At 60.0% G+C, this 21249-nt stretch overlaps 1 protein-coding gene across 5 annotated transcripts in view; it reads right to left on the minus strand.

Annotated features, from left to right (window-relative positions):
• Window positions 1-2065: 2065 nt before the first annotated feature.
• Rapgef1 (Rap guanine nucleotide exchange factor 1) overlaps window positions 2066-21249 on the minus strand; it is a 121268-nt gene continuing 102084 nt past the window's right edge. For 3 of the 5 annotated variants that reach the window (XM_070014883.1, XM_070014882.1, XM_070014881.1), the window contains 13 exons: window positions 15781-15866; window positions 12917-13025; window positions 11646-11721; window positions 10029-10113; window positions 9308-9400; window positions 8507-8692; window positions 8061-8145; window positions 7824-7918; window positions 6380-6458; window positions 6191-6292; window positions 5891-5988; window positions 4378-4506; window positions 2066-4107 (listed from right to left, as the gene is read on the minus strand). In XM_070014883.1, coding sequence (XP_069870984.1) covers window positions 3957-4107; window positions 4378-4506; window positions 5891-5988; window positions 6191-6292; window positions 6380-6458; window positions 7824-7918; window positions 8061-8145; window positions 8507-8692; window positions 9308-9400; window positions 10029-10113; window positions 11646-11721; window positions 12917-13025; window positions 15781-15866 — 1374 coding nt within the window. In that variant the 3' untranslated portion in view covers window positions 2066-3956. Of the gene's footprint in view, window positions 4108-4377; window positions 4507-5890; window positions 5989-6190; window positions 6293-6379; window positions 6459-7823; window positions 7919-8060; window positions 8146-8506; window positions 8693-9307; window positions 9401-10028; window positions 10114-11645; window positions 11722-12916; window positions 13026-15780; window positions 15867-17095; window positions 17189-17914; window positions 18170-21249 lie in introns of all 5 variants that reach the window. The other 2 variants (XM_070014880.1, XM_070014879.1) reach the window with 1 other exon arrangement.

Consider the following 21249-nt stretch of genomic DNA (forward strand, 5'->3'; position numbering starts at 1 on the left):
TTTCCCTCCAGGGTTGCCTGGAGGAGGCAGGTGCTCTACTGCTGAGCCATGCCTCCTGCCCCTTGGGTAGGGTCTGGTTTCCTGCTCTGGCTATGCCTGGATGGAGATCTATTTTAGGTTTCCTGTGGTAGAACCATGCACCCAGGCTGCCATTGAGAAGGGTTCTTGTGAACCATGAGCCTCCCAATCCCAGCCTTCCACACAGCAGGGATTACAGGCGGGAGCCATCGGGGCCTGGCTGGCTCCTTGCATTTTTAAAGGAGCCAGAGTCAGCCTGGACCATGGATTTCTTGGTGCTGTGTTTGGAGGCTGGTTTCAGAGCTGGAGTGTTCTCGCAGGAGGCTGCCTTGGCTGGCGCCGTGCCTGTCTGCTACATTTGTCATCCACACCCTGGGACAACAATCCTCATTTTTGCAGGAGAGTTGGAGTGGAATGGAAGTACTGCATTGTCTAGGCCAGAAGCCTGGGATGTGTTTCCACGTTTCCTTCCCTTCCTCCCTTGTGCTAGTACAGGGACTGGAACTCAGGGCCTGGGTGCTGTTCCTGGGCTTTTTCACTCAAGGCTGAGCCACAGCTTCACTTCTGGAGTTTTTGTATGTTAGCTGGAGATGAGTCTTAAGGACTTTACTGCCCGGGCTGGCTCTGAACTGTGATCCTCATATCTCAGCCTCCTGAGTAGCTGGTATTACAGGTGTGAGCCACTGGCCCCTGGCTCAGGGGTCACTTTTTTTTTTTTTTCTGGAAGTTAATTATGTTTTATTTTCTATCTTAATTTTGGAAATTATTCATTGATTTATTCAACATTTTTCCATGACAGCAACTTGAAACACAGACCCACATCCACATTCTCTTTATCAGTGGGGAAGCAAGCAGCTGCAGCTTAAAGGAAGGGAAAGTGAAGTCAAGGATGGTTACAAGGGGTCACTTCTTTAGTGTCCAGTCTCGTGACTGTGGCCCCCTGCCCTGGTGGTGGCAGGTATGTCAGCTGGGAAGGTTGGGTGGGATAAAGCAGTCTGCAGGCTGCTGGGTGCCCAGGAGACACCCCTGAATCTGGGAACAGGGGAGGCCCCTCCCCCAAGTCCTCTGGACGCCCCACCAAGGGTAGGACCCTCTGCAGCAGATAGCCACGTGCCTCCCTCGAACCCAGGACTCGTGGCCAGGCTGCCCTGCGTGGCTCTCACACAGCGCGCTGGCTGGGACCCCTCCATCCATGGGAGGCGCTGAGCAGCTGTGAGACCTGCCATGCCCAGCCTTGGCCACTTGGTGTCCGGACCCAGATCATCAAGTCTGAGGCCCAAGCAGGGCAGGCCCCAGGTGCTGGAGCAGCCAAGGGTGCCTCCCAGGTTATTGGCTGAGCATGCAGATTCCTGGGCCCCAGGCACTTCGTCCACCTCCATGACTGCTTCCCACTGACCCCAAGGCCCTCAGTCACCAAGCGCAGGCCTGCAGCCCCGCACCTGGCCTGCCACCCGAGGGGTGCAGGGGCCAGGCTGGACTCATGACACCACTGGCAGTGAGGGAGATGGGTGCAAGCCCTGTGAGGAGTCTTTCTGGGGCCCAGGGTGCCCACTGATAAGGCCAGGGAGCCCGAGGCACACCCACGGAGCAGCTGGGGCAGGACAGCCAGCTGTCAACCTGTGCGCCAGACTTCCTGGGGACAGGGCCCTGCCGGTGCCACTGCCAACAGCTGGCGCAGGTGAGGAGGCGCAGATGGGGAAGGACTCGAACCTGGGGCTTGGTAGAGGCCTTACTGTGTGCCTGGACCAGGGCGTGGCTTGGGACGGCTCGTGGGTTAGGCCTGGTTACCCCGAGGCTGCCGCTTTCAGGTCCTGGACAGCAGCCCCCCCCCCCCCCAAGCTGCTTCAGGGGAGTGGGGAGGGTGTGGACCGTTACGCTCTGAACACCCCAGGCAGGACCCGCAGGAAGGTTTGGGAAGGGGTGGGTGCTGATGACACCCACGCCACACAGCTATGTTAGCAACAGCAGCTGTGGGTGTGGGGGCCCCAGCCCCGCCCCCCACCCCAGCAGAGTCGCAGGAGGGATAGGCTGGAGGCAGACATGGCTTTGGATGGCTCCGGTTTATTTTCCTTTCATATAAAAGTTACAGGTCTGCAGCGTCTGCAGGAAGGGGCCGCTGTCGGGCAGGTTAGCGGGGGCTCTGCATCACGCCATGCCACGCGGGGAGGCTGTGGGGCCGCCGGGGTGGGGGGAGCCCATCTAAGATCAGGGTTCTGGTCAGACGCAGCCTGTCCCCGCCTGCCGGGGCTCCACCGGCCCTGCTGTGAGGATGGGCCTCCGCAGGACGCCCACCGTCCAGCCCCGTCCCACAGCCTCCGCGGGGCAGACGAGCGGCAGCGCAGGCGGGCAGGAGAGCAGGGGAGCCGTCGGCCAATAAGTTACACACACACACTGTGCCTCGTGTCCTCTGGGCAGTTCCAGGCATGGCCCCGGGAGGGCTGGGAATCACAAAGGGAGCCCCGCCCTGTCCTCTGCCCAGTCCCTGGACAGCCCCGCCTGGGCTGCAGGGAGCCGCCCAGGGCTGGGGGGGGGGGGCTCACCTGGAGCCCACCGCAGCCCCCCAGAGCCGGGCAGAGGATGGGAGGCAGGGAGCAAGGACTGAAATGAAAGGACTTCAAACCACCCCACGCACAACACTGCTCAGAACCCAACACCACACACACACACACACACACACGCACACGCCTTAAATAACCAAGTGACAGCTGCTGCCCACTGAGGCACAGCGCGCGCCGCCTCTATTTACAGGACACAGAAACACGGAAGAGGAGAAACAGCTGCTTAGAAATCCCAGGGAGCGAGCGGGCGGGGCTCCGCGGGGCAGCTGCGCACAACGGCAACTCTGTGTTCCACGCCGCCGGCGCTGCCTCTGCCTCCCCTGTGCTGTGCGCTGGGCTGAGGGCGCCCGAGCTGTGCCCGCCCCGCCCCGCCCCCGGGGCCGGAGGTCCACACACTGGGTCCCAGCCCGCGGTGCCCACCGCCCAGGGAGGTCCTGGGCACCTCTGCCTCGATCCCCGCACACCGCCTGGGATCAGCACTCCTGGCAGAGCCCTGGCTGAGAGGTGCTGCCTCCACCCCCACACTCCACACTCGGGGACCCCACAGCCCCAGTCCACAGCTGGGTATGAGGGGTTAGGAACTTTTGGCTCCTGGGGGAGCGCCAGCTAGGAGCAGCCGTGGGGCTGGGAGGGCATCAGGTGGCGGTTAAGGCACAGGGCAGGTGCGGGGTGGGGGTGTGGGCTGCGGCCCTCCCCAGGGCTGCGAAGCACCCCCACTTCTAGATCTGCTCTCCAGCTCAGCCTGGCCCAACCCGGCACCCCCTTTCCTTTGCCAACGCCTAGCTCCAGTGCGAGGAGGTGTGGGCGGGGCCTGGGACCCCGAGTGCAGACAGGGCAGCAGCCTGGCTAGGTGGGGCAGGACAAGGTGCCGGGACAGGGGGGCTGTGATGGGTACTAGGACTGCGCGTCACTTGCCAACCCCCAGGGCACCCCATGGCTGAGGCGCCCGCTGTCTCTCTGGCCCTCTGCCTTCTGTGCCCAGTTGTCAGGGAGACAACTTCTCAGCCCTTCTCAGCCTCCTATGCTGGGCCGATCCCGTCTGGGTGCCCTGAGTGTCTGGCCTCTGCTCCTCTGCTCCTCCAAAGGCTGGGGAGCCCGCCCCTAGGGAGGGCCAGGGTCTGCCCTCTCTGCTGGCTGACGAGGTCCTGCCCCACCTGGGCCTGGGGTACAGGAGGGGGCGCGAGGCGGGCAGAAAACAACCAGGCCAGGGGACGGTGGTTCACCAGTTAGTCCAGGCCTGCCTGCTGGCTGGCCGTGGGCCCAGGGGCTGGGCCGAAGCTGCCGCGGGCTCTGCCTGAGGCCCGGGCTGGCCCGGGCCAGAGCTGGCCACCTCGGCCGGCCTGGCTGCTCCGAGTCCGCTCCTGGCGTCCAGCCCGGCTCCTAGGTCTTCTCCTCTCGGTCTGTTTTCCTCCTCGTGATGTTCCTGGGCTTAATCTTCAGTGAGAGTTCCCACAGGGCCTCCTCCGCCAGGTGATCGCTGAAGTCATTGAAGAAGTTGATGATGTCATCGTTTCTGCGAATGTCGTAATGCCTGGTGGGAGAGGGGCCGGTGAGCACAGGGCGGGCCAGCGGCTGGGTGCCATGGCCTCTCTGGGGCACGTGCGGCACACTGCCACTCACGCGGAGGGGGGGCCTGGCCCCCAGCAGAGGGTGTCCCCGGGGGCCGCTGTGAAGCCAGCTGCCCGTGAGGCTGCAGGCAGCCAGGAGGGCAGCCCTTCCTGCACACATGGGGACCGGGCCTGGGCAGGTGGGGTGCGGGGCCTCCCCGCGGCCCTGCCCAGCCCCGCGGCGCCGCACTCACGCCTGCTGGAAGCACCGCATGCTGTCCAGGATGTTGAACTGCTGCCACCGCTTGGAGAAGTTGACCTTGCCATCGATGAAGTCCGGGTTCCCCAGGTGGACAAAGGTCAGGTCCTGGAGGATCAGACCCCTGGGGGACGGAGACGGGGAGGGGCTGTGACCACTCAGGGACCTACTCCAGTCCGGAGGCGGTGGTTCATGGTGAGCTGGCTTGAGGCCCGTGCCAGCCAGCTCTTGACAGTAATGCTGCCCCATGCCAGCCCCACAGCGCCCCCAGCAGCTCAGGAAACCTCCCCAGCATGAACTCCATGTTATCAGCTCTGTGGCCTGACCGCTGTGGGTCCTCCAAGCCTGTCAGGTGCTGGAAAGTCCAAGAGTGCCACCTGCCAAGGCCACGGAGACCCCCAGGGAGCTGACCCCCGCAGAGGGCGGGCACAGCTGTGCGCCTCCAGTGAGAGACAGTTACATCAAAAGTAAGGTAGAGGGCTGGGAAGGTGGCCCAGGGGTAGAGCGCTTGCCTTGCATGCATGAGGCCCTGGGTTCAATTCCTCAGCACCCCATACAAAGAAAAAGCCAGAAGTGGTGCTGTGGCTTAAGTGGTAGAGCGCTAGCCTTGAGTTGAAGAGCTGAGGGACAGAGCCCAGGCCCAGAGTTCAGGCCCACATGACTGGCAAAAACCACCACCAACAAAAAAATAATGCGAATCTCATGACGGGGGTAGGAGGAACCACAGCCGGAGGAGGAAAGGCAGGAGCTCAGCCAGAGTGTCCGGGCTGTACCCTGGGGCTGGGGCCTCCTAGGTGACTGGTTCTCAGGCAGCTCTATGCACAGCCCGGCACGTGAGGGGACAGAGGCTGTGTGCACGGCAGTGGGCAGAGCTGGGGTCTTCTGTTATGGCTGTGACTCGGGACCTGCAGGTTTCACTTTGAAAGTTCATGGCAAAGCTGGACACAGTGGCTCATGTCTGTAGTCTCAAGCTACTCAGGAGGCAGAGACTGGTAGGATCATGGTACCAGGCCAGCTTGGGCAAAAACTTAAGTTTACCTTTTTTTTTTTTTGGTTGGTCGTGGGACTTGAACTCTGGGTCTGGGCGCTGTCCCTCAGCTCATCAGCTCAAGGCCAGCGCTCCACCACTTGAGCCACAGCGCCACTTCCTGGGCAAAAACTTAGTGAGATGACATCTCAACAAACAAGCTGGGCTGGGCGACTGTGATCCCTGACACGCGGGAGTAACCAGGAAGATTGTGTCTCGGCTTAGCTGGAGGCTAAAACGTGAATCCCTACTTGAAAATAAAGCAAAAAGGACTTGGGCCTCTGGCTCAAGGGGTAGAGCACCGGCCTAACAAGCATAAAGCTGAGTGTAAACCTCAGTACTGCTCAAAATAAAAAATGGTATGGCAGAATCACAGGTCCTGGCTGTGGGATCCAGGCTGGGGACCCTCCAGAGGAGCAGGAGAAAGGAGGAGGAGGGAAGAGGAAGAGGAGGAGGAGGGGTAGAGGGAGGCGGCACTCACAGGTAGGGGATGCATGGGGGCTCCACCTCCGAGAGTGCGGCCCGGTAGGCCCGGAAGGAGGACGAGCTGTCGATCAGGGTGCAGTACTCAGCCAGGCCCTGCGGAACAGAGGGAGGCCAGTGAGTGCCAAGGCCATGTCTGGCTCCAATACAAAAACCAGCCCGACTGGGCCCGAGAGGGCGGGGTCCCTGGCGCGGAACCCATTGGAGCCCTGCGTCTGGAGGTCAGAGGCGGGAAGGCGGTGCTGGCAGCCCGGTGCCAGGGCCCAGGGTCTCGGGCTGGCCTGGCCTCCCCGCTCACCTCTGAGGTCTGCCTCTGCCACTCCAGTCTGCGGATGGGCGCCGAGTCCAGCGCAGAGAGGATGGCTAGGTAGGAGTTGAAGTTGTTCAGCTTCCGCAGGTGCTGCGGAGAGAGGGGGTGGTGCCGTGAGGGCAGGCGGGGGACCGGGGCCCAGCCTTCCCAGGAAGGGCCAGGGGGCTGGTCGCTCACCTTCATGATCTTGATGAACTTCAGGAGCAGTCGCTCCCGGTCCTGGGCCTTCTCCTGCAGCATGATAATGGAGCGGACCCTGTGGAGCCAGGGGCCGAGAAGCAGCAGCTGATGCCCGTGCCCTGCAGGCTCCCAGCCACAGGGGCCGCATGGCCCTAAGCCCTCTGATGCCAGGGCAGGCTGGCCGGCACACCCTGGCCTCGGCCGCTCCAGGGGACACCTAACGGTGTCCTACGCGTGCTTCTTTGTCTTGGCCTCCCACACTTGACAGCAGCCACGAGAGGGAACCTTCCAGAATCTCGGCAGCAACCAAAGCCAAACCTGGCTGGAGCCTGGGTAGCCTGGCAGTACCCTCCCCCACCTCCTGTGGTTCTTGGGGCATGCTTGCCTCAGAGAGGCCACAGTGTCACTTCATCCTGTGAAGGACGCCTGTGCCAGGGACATCTCCAGGACCACAGTGCGCTGTGGTCTGCTTGGAAACCAGCACACCCAGGGCTGAGGGCGCTCCTCCCGCGGGGGAGGAGTGGGGGGCGCCAGCGCCGTGCCTGTCAGCAGCCCGAGCCCGCACCACACCAGACATTGTCAGGTGCAGCAGCTACGCGTTTAATCCCAGCTCCTCACTACATGAAGGAGATCAAGACCAGCCAGGCCAAAAGTGAGACGCCATCTCAATTATCGGGCACAGTGGTGTGATCCCAGCTACCTGGGCAGGAGGATTGTGGTCCCAGCACAGCAGGGGCAAGAAGCAAGACTTTGTCTGAAAAATAACCCAAAGCCCAAAGGGCTCACGTGGTAGCGCATCCGCCCAGCCAATGCCAATACCAGAACAGAACAATGCAAACCACCACCACCGACCAAACCCAGAAAGGGCTGGTTATGTGGCTCACGTGGCAGAGTACTCGCTTGGCCCTGGGTTCAATCCTCAGCATCCCAAGAAACCAGACCAAGTCAACCAACCAACCAACAAGCCACCAGACATGGGCACGGTGGCCACAGTAGCCGGGCAGGGTGGGGCCTGGCCCCTCTGCCCAGCTATGAGCGGCCTTCGTGGGGTGCAGCGCTTTGGGTCATGTCTTGAAGATACAAGACTTGTGAGTTATAAGTTTTAAGGACAAAGGAAAGTGTTAATAGCACCGACTCCTTTGCGAGTAGCCTGTGTTGGGGACGGATGCCTGGACAGGAGCCTGGCATGGCCAGCACAGGATGGCAGACGTGAAGCGTCCTCCCCGCCACTGGTGACCACAGACATCACTAGTCAATCCCCATACTCATCTCGGCAGAACCTCTGGCGCTGCCCTAGCTAGGGCTGCAAGTAGCCAGCACACCCCTGTCCGTCCCCGCTGCCTGCCCGGTGTGAGGTGAGCGCCCACAGGCCTCCTTTGAGCTCTTACGGGAACCACCACCCAGGGCAACGCAACGGCACAGGGCCACAGCAGCGTCTTACCAGTAGGACATATTGTTGAAGTGCTCTGTGAACTGGGTCAGGTTGGGGCTCTTCTCCTCATTCTGTTCTTTGGCCCAAAGTAAAACCTCTGGAATCTAGGAGGGGGAACAGCGGTGCTGGAGCCCCCAGTGTGGCTGGGCCCTGGGCCCTGGGCCCAGACGTCTGCTCAGCCAGAGCCGGCCAGCAGCAGTGCCCAGGGCATGGACGGGCATCTCCCTGCCGGCCAACCCACGGTACCTCGATCTTATAGAAGAGCTCGGCGTCCAGCAGGGTCAACTGCTCGGCGATTTCATGGCTGTGGAAGTCATGCAAGGTCCCTGGCCTACGGGAAGAGAGGCGCAGGGACTTTCACAAGGCTGGGTGAGAACACAGACGGCCCGCATGACCCAAGGCTCGAAGGAGCAGGCAGCGGGCAGGAGCGCGCAGGAGTCAGCATCCCCTCATCGGTGCTGGGAGACAGACCCGAGCTGAGCAGAGCCGGCACACTCCATGTGCTGTTAGCTCCAGTGCCCACTGCCCCTCCCGGTAACAAGTGGTGTCTTAGGCACGCCCCACACGGACCCCCTGAGGGCCAGCCACAGGGCACACGGCTGGCCCTGTCACCTCGAGTGTCCCGGGGCTTGCAGACGCAGGATGTGGGGCTGGGTAAGCAGGGGCAAGTGCTGTGGAAAGGCGCTCCTCACCTGGCTGCCACACCCCTGGCTGCCAGGGGCTGGTCGGAGTGGGCGCACCTGAGCAGCTTCTTCTGGTCCACCTTGTCCAGAATGTTCTTGCGCAGCACTCGGGCCAGGCTGAGCTCCCCACTGCTCACCAGGCGGAAGACCAACTCCATGAGCAGCTTTAGGATCTCCTCCGTCAGCTCCACCAGGCTAGAAGAGGGCACGGGGTGAGGGGCGGGCCGCCGGAGGGCCCCCCGCTCCCCCGGCATGCAACCCACACAGCAGCGCTGGAGCTGGGGCAGGGAAGGGGAAGGGAGGGGCCTTGCGGGCAACAGGGCCCTGCATGGAGACTGGCCAGGCAGGGGGTGATGCCAAGAGGGCCACCTGGCTCCTAGGAGGGCACCGTCCCTTCCCCGCCGCGTGCTCCGCGTGGACAATGACTGCCCCGTGCCAGATGGGCAGAGGCAGGGCTGGAGCGCAGCTCTGTGGGCCCTGGCTGCGTGGCAGGCTGTGGTGTGCTCATCATGTGCACACGGCCGCCTCCCCACACTGCCCCCATCGCTGCTACAGGCTGGGCCACCGTGGCCTGGTCCTAAGACACTGGACGGAGGGGCAATCCAGGACAGGGCCACCCTGTCCGGCAGGGGCGGGTATGCAAGGCAGGGATGAGCCGTGCGGAGCGGTGGGGTGGGCAGTGCTCTGCACTGTGGGAGGGGAGCGGGGGGGGGGGATGTGGCGAGCCGCTCTCCCGGCAGGGCCAGCACCCCTGAGGTGGCTACCACGCCGCTGAGATGCCCGCAGCCCGGCCTCCGCCCTGGCGCTCACCAGAGCTCGTCCACCACCCGCACCAGCACGAAGAACGTGTTCTTGCTGACGCGCTTCTTGAACGTGTCCGCAAAAGGGGAGAACTTCTCGTAGGTGGAGCTGGGGTTAAGGAAGCGGCGGGCACAGAGCTGGGCAGTGCTGGCTTCCTGCGAGGGCTCCCTGAGCCCTTTCCCCAAGCCCGAGTGCCACGGGCGGGCGCCTGGGAACCGGCAGGGGCTGGCTTCACAGATGTGGGAGTCTGCCCCGCAGACAGGGGTAGTGGAGGTGGGGAAGGGGAGGGAGCCCGGGTGGCCAGGGGAGGTGGAGGCTGGAGGGGGCTGCCCAGCAGGTGGCAGTCTTTGGGAGCAGCAGCTTGAGGGGTCAGAGGCAGCTCCAGGGTCTGCCACCACCGCTGCAAGGACGGGGCAGGCACAGCCGGAGGAGCCCAAGCCCACAGGTCTCACATCCCTCACACCTCAGCCCTTAGTGCCCACCCCCGGAAGCCTGTGCTCAGCCTCGAGCACCAACCCCACAGGGATGCTTTGTGCTGCCTGCCTGCTCCCTCCCTCCCTCTTGGGTGTGTTCCATGTTTTCAGTCTTACCCAGAATCACCCAGACACCCCACCTCCAGCCTGCACTCAGCCACTCTGTTCCAGACTCTTGGCCATGTCCCTGGGTCCCTCAGGGGGAGCCAGGCCTCGGGCACCGGCCTCGGCCGGTGGGAACTGCCCAGGAAGGATATCGGTACTGCAGCTTCTTGATGAGCTCCTCGGGGCTGATGAAGGTGCGGTAGGTGGTCAGGAAGGCTTCGCAGTACAGCACCAGATCTGTGGGGAACAATGAGCCGCTGAGGAGGTTGTGGGGTACAGGGCCAAGTCCTTGTGTGAGTCAGGCCAGGGAGGGCCGCGGGCCCGCACTCCGCCCCTCTCCAGAGGCAGGGTGGAGCCCAGGGCTGGGACCATGCGGAGGGGCCTCAGGTGCAGGGCAGCCTCTGTGGGTTCCAGGACACAGCCCCCGTGCCCACTGCGCATCCAGATCCCTGCGTGTCCAGGCTCCTGGCTTGCAGGACCCCACCCATGAAGGGAGGGTAATGAATTACTTCCAACTCCTTACAAGGGTCTTTTTCCTTTGTCCTGGAGATTGAACCCAGGCCCACCCACTGGAACCATGCTTTTTGATTTTGAGGTAGGGTCTTGCTCACTTTGCTGGCTTGGCCTCAAACCCTTCGTCCTTCTATCTGCCTCCCAAGGAAGTGACAAACACCGTAGTTCCTGAGGAAGGGGCAGGATCTGAGCTGGGGGTCTAAGACCACACACACTGAATCTCACTCTCATCCCTGCAGCTTCTGTAAGTGCAACCCGGGCAAGGTGCATGCAAGGCACTGCCGGGCACAGCCGACACCCAGGCCTCTCAGGCCTCCTCCTCACTGGGGCCCTTGACACAGCACCTCGCCCCGTCCGGTGCGGCCCACGGCTTCTGCTTCAGGCACAAGGCTCCCAGTACAAACAGCTCTGGGTTCTTAGGGTCCCCAATCGTCCCACTGACATAATGACACTAAAGCTCAGGCTGAGCACTCTCCTCTCGGGAGATGCACGGGGCACAGGCCAGAGGGCTCGCAGGCTCCCCGCCCCGGGCTGCCTCTGGCCTGACCACAGCAGCGGACAGCTGGCAGGATGGGGGAGTGAACCTGATGGAGGGCCAGGATGTAAGCCAGCTCCCATTCCAGCTCTTTGCTTTCTGACAGGAATGAAATGAAAGGGCTGTACTGGGAGAGGAGGAGCTCTGAGGGAGCCCTGAAGGTGACCTGCCAAGGGTGGACCACCCTCAGGATGACAGTGGCGCCACTGTAAGTGGTGCCTGAGGGCACCACCTACATCATCAACCCCCCACGGATCCCTAGCAAGGCCTGGCTGAGGATGCGGGGTTACAGCATGTGGCCTTTAACTCCAAGTCTCCAGCACTGGGCTCTACCTGGCCAGAAGAGATGAGGTGAGATTTGCTGGAGGACAAAATAGTGGAGAGGGGACAGTTCGTGGGAGCCATTTCTTCTTCCCTGTCTCCCACAGCTTCTGCCAGGTAAACTTAGAAATTCTGTCACTCTGGGAAAGCCATTGTAGAAACACAAGGACAGGTGGCTTAGCAGAACAGAACTGTGTTAGGGTCACAGACTCCAGGGCACACAGCAGGGTGGGGCGCCAGCGTCCTGCACCAAGAGGGGGCCGGGCCCAGTGGGGGGCTGCCGCCACTCTCCCTCCTCTCACCCAGGCCTGCAGCCCGGACCCACTCAGGGCAACCACCGGGAGGGGAGTGACAGCACTGCAGGCCACGGGAAGCCGGTGGCAGGATGTGTCTGCTGTACCTTTTCTGTCTGTCTCGGTGGCGTGGACCAGCAAGATGTCCCCCGACCCCCCGCGCACATCGGGCCCGTCGTCACCCTGGAATGAAAACAGCACAAGGAGCATGAGGCAGGCAGAGGTGACCGTCACCACGCTACGGGGACCCAAGTTCCCTCCTGTGCTCTTGTTGGCCCAGCAGCAGCAGCAGGCTAGGCGGCCTGCTGACACCCTGACAGCTGTCACCAGCTGGGACGCATAGCACCAAGAGGCCGCGCATCAGAAACGTCCAGCGACATCTGATGTCACCTCTCCCGGGTGCCAGTAGGGAACTGAGACTGATTTCCAAACAGGCTTCCACCACCTGGCCTAGAGCCAAGGAGCTGCTCGTGGGGCCAGGAACGGGGGCCACGCCAACCAGCACTGGGCCCTGCAGCCCTCAGCTCTGGAGGAGACAGAGCAACACCCGACCCTTCTCCTGCCACTGCTCCCCTAGTGCCCCCGCTCCCGCCTTCGCAGGACTTGCGGGTCTCTATCCCAACTCTGGGTCCTGCGGGCATTCTGAGTTTCCTCTAGGGACGACGTCACTCTATCCCGGGCCTGGTTTTTGGAAAGAAATTGAGCACTTCTTGGTGCAGAGGAGCTCAGCTGTCCAGGGGTCTCCTGCCAGCCCTGCCCGCTCTCTGACGTCTGGGGTGTGGGCGTCTTCCCGGCTGAGGCCAGCCAGGGAGCAGGGCAGGGTGGCCTCCGCCCTCTCATGCAGTCATCAAGCTGCAGTCCAGGTATGTGGCCAGCTCCCCCGGGGCCAGGCTTCCCACGAGCCCTCCCCCCCCCCCCCCCCCCCCCCCCGCCTCTGGGGCCGCACAGGAGGTGGAAGAGGCAGGGCCCTCTAGAGCCAACTTCCTGTCGTGACAGGTCTGGACTCTGCAGAGACAGCACTGCCTGAGTTCTCTTAGCAGGCAGAGGCCAAATGGGCTATTGTACAGGAACCCGCAGAGGTCACGCCTGGCTGTGGGCTGGTAGCAGGTCCCTCCTAGTACCCCTGTCACGGGGTCTGTGAGAGGCTCTGGTAGGCCCAAGAGCATTTCTACAAGCAACAAGAAGAGGAAGAGCCCTTTTCCTCCTGGAACCCACCCCTTCCTGGAGCCTGAGAGCTGAGCCCCAGGGTCCACACGCGGCCTTGCTCACTCAGGTCTTTCTGTTGGAGACACTCCCAGGTCCTATCCTTTTTGACCCTCACCCCCTATACTTGCTTTGTGGGGCCAGTTTGTAAACTCCAAGTCTGGGGAGTCTTTACCTCTTGCTTGAGTGTCAGCCTGGCCATAATCTCATTGTGGTCAATGAGCGATAGCTCGTCCACTTCCTCTTCTGACTGAGACTCCAGAGCATCCGGGGACTTTGAGGCCCTGGAGGGGGAAGCAATTGGCATTGCATCAAACAGGCCCTGAGCACCCCAATACCCAGAGGCCGAGGCAGTGCCAGCTGGGAGGTGCAGGTCTCAGAGGTGCTCCTGGTCAGGTCTGCCTGAGTCACAGAGGCAAGATGGAACTGGATTGGTGTGCAGAGCTGGGGTGTGCACCAGATACCAACTCTGCTACAGATCAGCTGTGCAGCCTGGGGACCATCCCATCTCCTTGGGGGTCCTCATCAGTAAACGGAAGGGGTTAAAAGCTGGCGGGAAGGAGATCTCCTAGACTACTTGTGTGAGAACTGGATTCAGTCATTCTGTCACCCTCACCAGGTGCAGCTGGCATTCAGAGAGCAACTGTAGAGGGTCAGCAGGACAGGACCAAGTTAGCATCACTTAATCCTTTCTGAGGACCACATATCTGTTGGTTCCTTGGCTCGGGGATAAGAAAGAACAGTGATCAAGCCACGTGCCAGTGGCTCACAGCTGTCTTCCTAGCTATTTTGGTGGCTGTGATCTGGAGGATTGTGATTTGAAGCCAGCCTGGGAGGAAAGACTCCAAATAAATAGCAAAAAGTAGAATTGAAGACATGGTTCAAGTGGTAAGATACTACCAGTGTAGAAAGCATGAAGCCTGGGTTCAAACTCTAATACCACACACACACACACACACACACACACACACACACACACACACACACACACACACTCTCTCTCTCTCTCTCTCTCTCTCTCTCTCTCATGCATGCAGGCAACAAGCTATGACCAAGCAGTCCTGTCACTTTGTCCTTAGGCACTGTCTAATAGTAGACTGCTCCTTAGAACAAGTAGTCAAAGGCGAGTGCTGGTAAGCACAGAGGGCCGAGGAGGCTGAGCAGAGAGCCCAGCCTGAGGTCAGGGAGGCCCTTGGGGGATGGAGGTGAGCCAGCAAAGCAGTGCCTCCTCCAGTGCTGTCTCCCATCTTCCCTGGACACTGCTGGTCCAGGTGGCCACGGGGCACATTTTAAGTGCTAAGAACTGAGTAATGTGGCATTCAGGAAGATGCAATGGGCCAGACCAACAACCCCAGGTCTGGAAAACCTCTTTGGCTAGGGTCCAGCCTGGGAGTGGCCTGTGTGGAAGGACAGGTGCAGTGACTGTGGCCATCGGTGCGCTCATCTTTCCGCTCTTACAAAGACGATGGAAACTTTGTTCAGGTCCAGGGAAGGGGGTACAGAAGCCCAGCCCCTTCTGCGTGGTACACACTGGCCTTTGATGCTAGGATTGGACTGGAAAGTGCCCCATTCCTGAATGGTCACTGGGATATCTCAGTCTGGGAGAATAAACAGATGGTGTGGCAGCGCCGAGGGCAGGCGGGAGGCAGGCTGAGCAGGCGGCCTCTGCACAGGCCACACAACTACTCTCTCTGTCTTTTTTTTTGGTGTCAGTCCTGGGGCAAACTTGGCCTGGCACTGTCTCTGTGTTGTTTTTTTTTTTTTTTTTTACTTAAGGCTAGCACTCTACCACTTGAGCCACAGCTCCATTTCTGGCTTTTGGGGTAGCTAATTGGAGATAAAAGTCTCATAGACTTTCTTGCCTAGGCTGGCTTTGAACCATAATCCTCAGATCTCAGCCTCCCGAGGGCAGGTAGGATGACAAGGGTAGGCCACTGATATCTGGCTTCACATGTCTTTTTTGTGTGCCAGTTTTTCCTGCCCCTTCACCTGCTTGTGCTGAGGCCTGACAATGACAAGTGGGCACGCTCTGCCCTGCTCTGGTCCCGACCCTTGACCTGGGGAGGGGGAAGAGGCTTGAACAGGTAACGGTGACGGCTGACCACATGCACTGAGGTGCACTGGGGCTCCACTGAGCGTCTCAGGGCTGGGTTTGATCTGCCTGGTGCTAACATTGGAAGTTGTGCAAGCAAGTAACAGGACCTCACTCCACTATAGATCTTGCTATAAAAAGTTAATATGGCCAGGTGCTGGTGGCTCACACCAGTAATCCTAGCTACTCAGGAGGCGGAGATCTGAGGATCGAGGTGCAAAGCCAGTCCGGGCAGGAAAGTCCGTGAGACTCATCTCCAATGAACCACTAGAAAACCAGAAGTGGCACTGTGGCTCAAGTGGTAGAGCGCTTGCCTTAAGCTGAAGAGCTCAGGGACAGCGCCCAGGCCCAGAGTTCAAGCCCCACGACTGACAAAAAAGAAAAAGTTAGTATGTATGTACAAGGCATTTCCACAAGCCTGGCGAACTGGAGCAGGGTCTGCCTACCAGATGTCAAGAGAATTTACTATTAACTATCCTAGGTGTGCTAACCAGGTAACCAGGAGTCCTAGTTGCCAAGAAAAGACCAGGGTCCTACCAGTAACTCACTTTCAGCACAGTACACACACATATAGAAGTGTTCCCCAGTAACCGGTGCTTGGTGGCAGGGTTGGGGTGCTTCTACCCTCCCTGTGGTACTTCAGTGGGAGACTAAGACCAGGAAGTTTGGCCTAGGGTTTGAGAAAGAAAAGGTGGGCTCTTGCGGGCGATTTGGATGGTGGGCAGTGCAGGTGAACTCAGGAAGGGCTAGAAGGCCGGGGACGGCCTCTGAAGTGTGGGCTGCTAGTGATCGCTCCATTTTCCTCAGTTTCGTTATTTGAGAATCAGAAGAAAGACTCCCAATATGAAGCAGAAAGGCAGACCCAACAGGCGGGCTAGCTGCAGGCAGCTCGGCCGGGGGGATAATGCCGTGTGCTCCCCGGGGGCTGGGTCCCGGCCCCTTCCTACCTCTCCCCGCCATCTCTGCTGTCCTTTCCAGGCGTGCTGACCGCTGAGGGGTCTCTGGGATGTCCGTCTTTCCCAGCTGGGGTCTCCTGTAAGGAGGACAGGTGTTAGTGTTGGACTGGTGGCCCACAGCAGGTGCTTGCCCACCGAGCCGTCTCAGGCAGGGACACGCGGCCACTTGTGTGGTCACTATGGGAAACAGAAGCCCTGTGGAGAACGGCATCCTGACTTGAAGCAAGCCGAGGTGACACGGTGGCAGGCTGGACGCAGCCACCTTACCACCTCCCGAACATTGCCCCAGACCCCCCACTCGGAGCTCAGTGGGTGCTAGGCCGACCAGAGGTTCCGAACACCTATCTTCTAATGACACCCTAATAACGAGCTACCACCACCATCACCCCCATGTGGACCAAAGCTGGGGGTGAAGGGCCTGCTGACTGAGCGCACATAGCTGTGCGTGGCAGAGTCTGGAGCCAAACCTTCATGGCTGTGCCCTGCTGTTTTGCTCTCTAGTTCTAGAGTCTTGGGGCTAGGATGCTCCAGCAGCGACAGTCCCCAAAGGCCTGATGCAAAGACCCAGGGGGTGAGGTGCCCTCCCTGCTGCCCTGCAGACTCAGGGACCCCCCCAGCACCCCTGGGGACCACCCTGGCTGGGAGAATGGGGAGTACCACCAGGCAGAGCACTCGAGGCCCAGGGAAGCCACCATCAGTTAGGTGGTGTCTGTGCATACACCCCTAGAGGACTGGGAGCAGAAACTAGCTTAGCTCCCAGGCAGGGTCACCACCCACTGCGGGGAGGAAGACTCAGTGCGGTGCATCATGCTGAGGCCTGCAGGGACCTGCCGTGGTGTGGCCGCCTAGACCCTGGGAGCTGCAGCATGACCATCCTAAGGGCTCCCCGTGCTCTTCAGGACTGCGCATGCCTCCAGCAGACCGATCTCGGGGGCGCACGGATGCCCACAGGGCCCCTGCAGGCTCGCCAGCCTCCTGGGAGTGAGCAGCTGGGAGGAGGAGGAGGCGCATGCTGGGGGTGGTGAGGCGGGGGTGAGGGGCGGCCTCTGGGCTGGGAGGGGGAGCTTGCAAAGAAACCACTGACAGCAGCTGGACCTGGAGATTTCTAGAAAATCACCACACCCACGGAAGCAGGAGCGAGGGCAGAGCTCTCCCTAGAAGTCACGTCCTCTCCCATGGGCCGTGCGGGCTCGCGCAGGCCTGTGGGGCTGAGCCAGCCGAAGCAGGAGCAAGGGAAGCGCCTGGGAGCAGGGCCCAGCCCAGCCGGCCAGGCCCCATGCACAAGGCAGCCACCGAGGTTACTTACTCCTCGAGGGGGACCCCGCTCCTCGCTGCTCTGGCCAGAGGAACACAGACTGACATAGTCCCCCTCGCCAGCTTCCGCACTGGCGTTTGCACTCTGGGGGAGACAGGGGAGAGGAAAGACAATGCGCCGGGCCCTCTGGCCAGCCCTGGGAGCTGGGGGGAGGGGAGAGAGGGAGGCACAGCTGGCAGGCTTGGCCAGGGTGCTCTTTTCAGAGAAAGAGAGGGTGTGGGAGCGGCTCGCAATCCCGGGGGGCCTCTTCCCGGGAAACGTCCCCCAGCGCCGAGGGGCAAGGCAGGCGCTTCTCCTCTGCAGGGGCCAAGGGCCACTCTGGAAAGTGTCCCACGGAGGCTGCACCTGACTTGTGGGGTTCTTGGTATGGTGGGGGGCATCTGTGACCCTCCCTCCCCCGGCTCCTCTGCTGTGCTCGAGAAGCACCAGGGACGGCCACACAGGTCCAGAACGTGGCCTGCGGCGGGGGCCGGCCCTGTTGGGGGGGGCATCTCCGCACATCTCTGCGCTGCCACCGGGGCCTGGGCTTTCCTCCACCACCAGCCATCAGAGCTGCTGGTGGCTCCTGCACTCTCCTATGACAACCTCCTGCCCAGCATGGCCACTGGGTCCACTGCGGAAAGCCAGAGTCCTCGTGGGATGGGGACTTTTGCGTAAAGGGGTCTGCCCGGGAGCAGAAGGGCGGGGACGGCGCCTGGCCAGCCTCTGCAGCCGTCGATCCAGACGCCGCCGGCCGCACAGCCGACTCTGGTGACCCTCGACACTGCTTCCTAAGACCGCGCAGGCGCGTGCAGACAAGTGTGTTCTCACCGAGTCAGTGAAAGAGGTTTCGGAAGAAAGGCAGACAGGGCCATGGCAGCTGCTCTCCTGAGAAGATGAGAGAGGCCCGTCCGTGGTGCCGGGAGGCGGCCTGGCTACGGCGGGCTCTGCCGAGTCCGAGCTCGGAGACAGGTGGACAGGTGGGAAGTGTGGAGAGGAGGAGGAGGTAGGCGGAAGGAAAGGTTGGACGGAAGCTTGGTGGTGAGGCACGAAGTCCTGTGAGTAGGACCTAAACACAGATTTGTACTACAGAGAGACGGAGGGAGACGGACACACAAGAGAATGAGGGAAGGAGAAACAGACAAGAGAAAAGGTGGTTAGATTAGCCATGGCTGAGCACCAGTGGCTGCTGCTCACAGGGACCCCAGGAAGTCCCCCTTCTGGGAAGGAAGGACCTGAGCCTTTAAAAAGCCAGAAGTGCTGGCAGCTCACGCCTGTAATCCTAGCTACTCAGGAGGCTGAGAGGTAAGAATTGCAGTTCGAAGCCAATCTAGGAAGGAAAGTCTGTGAGACCCTTTTCTCCAATAAACCATTTAGAATGAAAACAAAACAGAAAATCCCACAAAAACCTGGAAGTGGAGCTATGGCTCAAGTGGTAAGCACTAGACTTGAGCAAAAAAGCTCAGGGACAGCACTCAGGCCCTGAGTTCAAGCCCCAGGACTGCCCCCCCCCCCAAAAAAAAAAATTCAATATAAAGGCTGAAACAGCCAGGCTGTTGCTGGTGGCTCACGCCTGTCATCCTAGCTACTCAGGAGGCTGAGATCTGAGGATCTCAATTCAAAGCCAGCCTAGGAAGGAAAGACTGTGAGACTTATCTTCAATAAACCACTCAGAAAACCGGCAGTAGTACTGTGGCTCAAGTGGTAGAGCACTAGCCTTGAGCTGAAGAGCTCAGGGACAGCGCCCAGGCCCAGAGTTCAAGCCCCATGATTGACCAAAAAAAAAAAAAAAAAAAAAAAAAAGCCTGAAACACAGTGCTACTAAAATGCCAACACTTTCTAATCTCTTTTCTCTGCCTTTGTAAGTGAATGCAGTGATTTATGATACTTCCTGTTGCCCAGAGCCACAAAGCAACACTCCCCCACTTTTCATCAAGTCTGAGGCTACACTGAGTGTACAGGCCTTGGTCGAGTGCACCCCAGGCCGGAGCCTGACACCGGCACAGGCGCCTCAAACCTGCAGCCACGTGCTCACCATCGCAGGATCCCTAGGTCCTCAAGACCTATGCCTGGAAGTCCTGCTAGGCTTCACGGCCCACCAGACACCACAAATATGTACACTATTCCCAACCCACGGAAATCAGGAAAAAGAGAAGACAGGAAGTTTAAAGTAGGAGACCAAAGCCATATTATTGCTTTAAATAGTTTGAGAAGGTAATCGTGTGCGTGCGTGCGTGCGTGCGTGCGTGCGTGTGTGTGTGTGTGTGTGTGTGTATGTGTGTCTTAAACTCAGGGTTTGGCTACTGTCCCTTAGCTTTTTCATCCAGGGCTGGTACCCTATCACTTGAACCACACCTCCCCATCTAGACTTTCAGTAGCTAGGGTTACAGGTATCTGGCTACGGACTTTTAAGCTGAATAAATAGGCTGCAACCCAAGGGACAGACGGCCCTGCCTCTCTGCCCACCTGTGTGGAGGGCACTGCCCCTGGCTGGCTGTACTATCCAGAGACTGGCGCTCTTAGTCTCCATCAGGGCAGCCCTGCCTCTCCCTCTGTGAGCAGTGGCTCTAACAGGTCTGTCTCAGGCCTCGTACTTCTCAGCTAACTCATCAATTCAGAGTTTGCCCATGGCCGCCAGGCAAGCTAGGGGAACTGCCTCACATGTTGGCAGTTCTGTCCACTTTCCACGTGGAGAGTCCAGCGGACAGAGGCCCAGGGGGATGGTGCCTGGGGGTTCTTGGGCCTCCCACTGGCAGTAGAGGTGAAGGGATGGGGGGAGCATGGTGCCTGGGGATGCTTTTGGGGACCCTGGGGGAAGAAATGGCTTCGGCTTCTTGCAGGAACCACATCCTCAACTTGCCAGCCTAACCCACAAATCCAACCAACCACTTGCTGGCAACCTGTATGCAGTTCACCTGAGACACTGATTCTGCCTGGCGCCTGGCACTGCTCTGACACGGATCCTCATGGCTGCCCCCCTCCCCCCGCCGCCATGAGCACCTTCACAGGCACCTGAGCGTGCCCAGCGGCCCCCAAGCTCCAGGCTCCCATGCACACAGCCGTCTTTCTGGAATCACAAGTGCCCACTTGGGAAGTAGGCCTAACCAGCCATGAGGCCTGGTTACTAGGCGTTGGGTCATGTCTGCCTGGGAGCCTCCTTGGGAAAAGCTACAGTGAGTGGCTGTCACCTAGACACAGACTCCACCCTTGTCACCTTCCCACTGTGGGACCAGGCAAGTGCTGGAGCCTCAGACTTCATCTTTAAAGTGAGGACGAAGCCGGGTGCCAGTGGCTCATGCCTGTCATCCTAGCTACTCAGGAGGCTGAGATCTGAGGATCATGGTTCAAAGCCAGGCTGGGCAAGGAAAGTCGGACAGACTCTCATCTCTAATTAACACCAGAAAACCGGAAGTAGTGCTGTAGCTCAAGTGGTAGAGCGCTCGCCATGAGCTGGAGAGCTCAGGGACTACCAGCACCGAGGCCCAGAGTTCAAGCCCTACGACCCACCAAAAAAAAAAAAATTGATGACATGGACACACCTCTCAGAGGGCTCCCTTCCTCCTCCCCTCCAGGGACCCGTGCAGGGGTTACTCTGCTTATCACAGCCGAGATGTCTCACGGGGAACGACGCACATTTGCCAGACAAACGCTCAGGAACAGATATTATTTTGGTGCCGGTACTGGGGCTTGAACCCAGGGACCTTTCTTGATAGTTATTGCTTGACTTTGCTTTTGTGTCCACAGCTAGCATCCTACCACTTGAATCGTGCCTCCAATTCTTCCTTTTCTCTGGTTAATTGAAGAGTCTCTTGGATTTATCCGAGATCCTCAGATTTTAGCCTCCTGTGTAGCTATCATCACAGGTGTGAACCACCAGCATGCCCAGGTCATTATTAGTTTTTGAGATAAGGTCCCTTGCTATGTTGCCCAGGCTGGGCTTGAACTTGCAATCGTTCCAAGAAGCTGGGATGACAGGCATGTACCATAGTGCCTGGCCCTGATTCTGTTATTAATTAAAATGCCTAGAGCATTGCCTGACCCACAGCAGCCTATCAGCTGAGAGTGAGCAGCAAGTAGAGGAAAGCCTGACCTACCACCAAGGAGGAAGGACAAAAGGGCCTTCTGGCCCCTCCTCCTCTTCTGCCCTTCCTAGTCAGCCTTCCTAG

The sequence above is a fragment of the Dipodomys merriami genome, unplaced genomic scaffold (assembly GCF_024711535.1).
Source record: "Dipodomys merriami isolate MVZ:Mamm:240054 unplaced genomic scaffold, mDipMer1.0.p SCAF_11, whole genome shotgun sequence".
NCBI lineage: Eukaryota > Metazoa > Chordata > Mammalia > Rodentia > Heteromyidae > Dipodomys > Dipodomys merriami.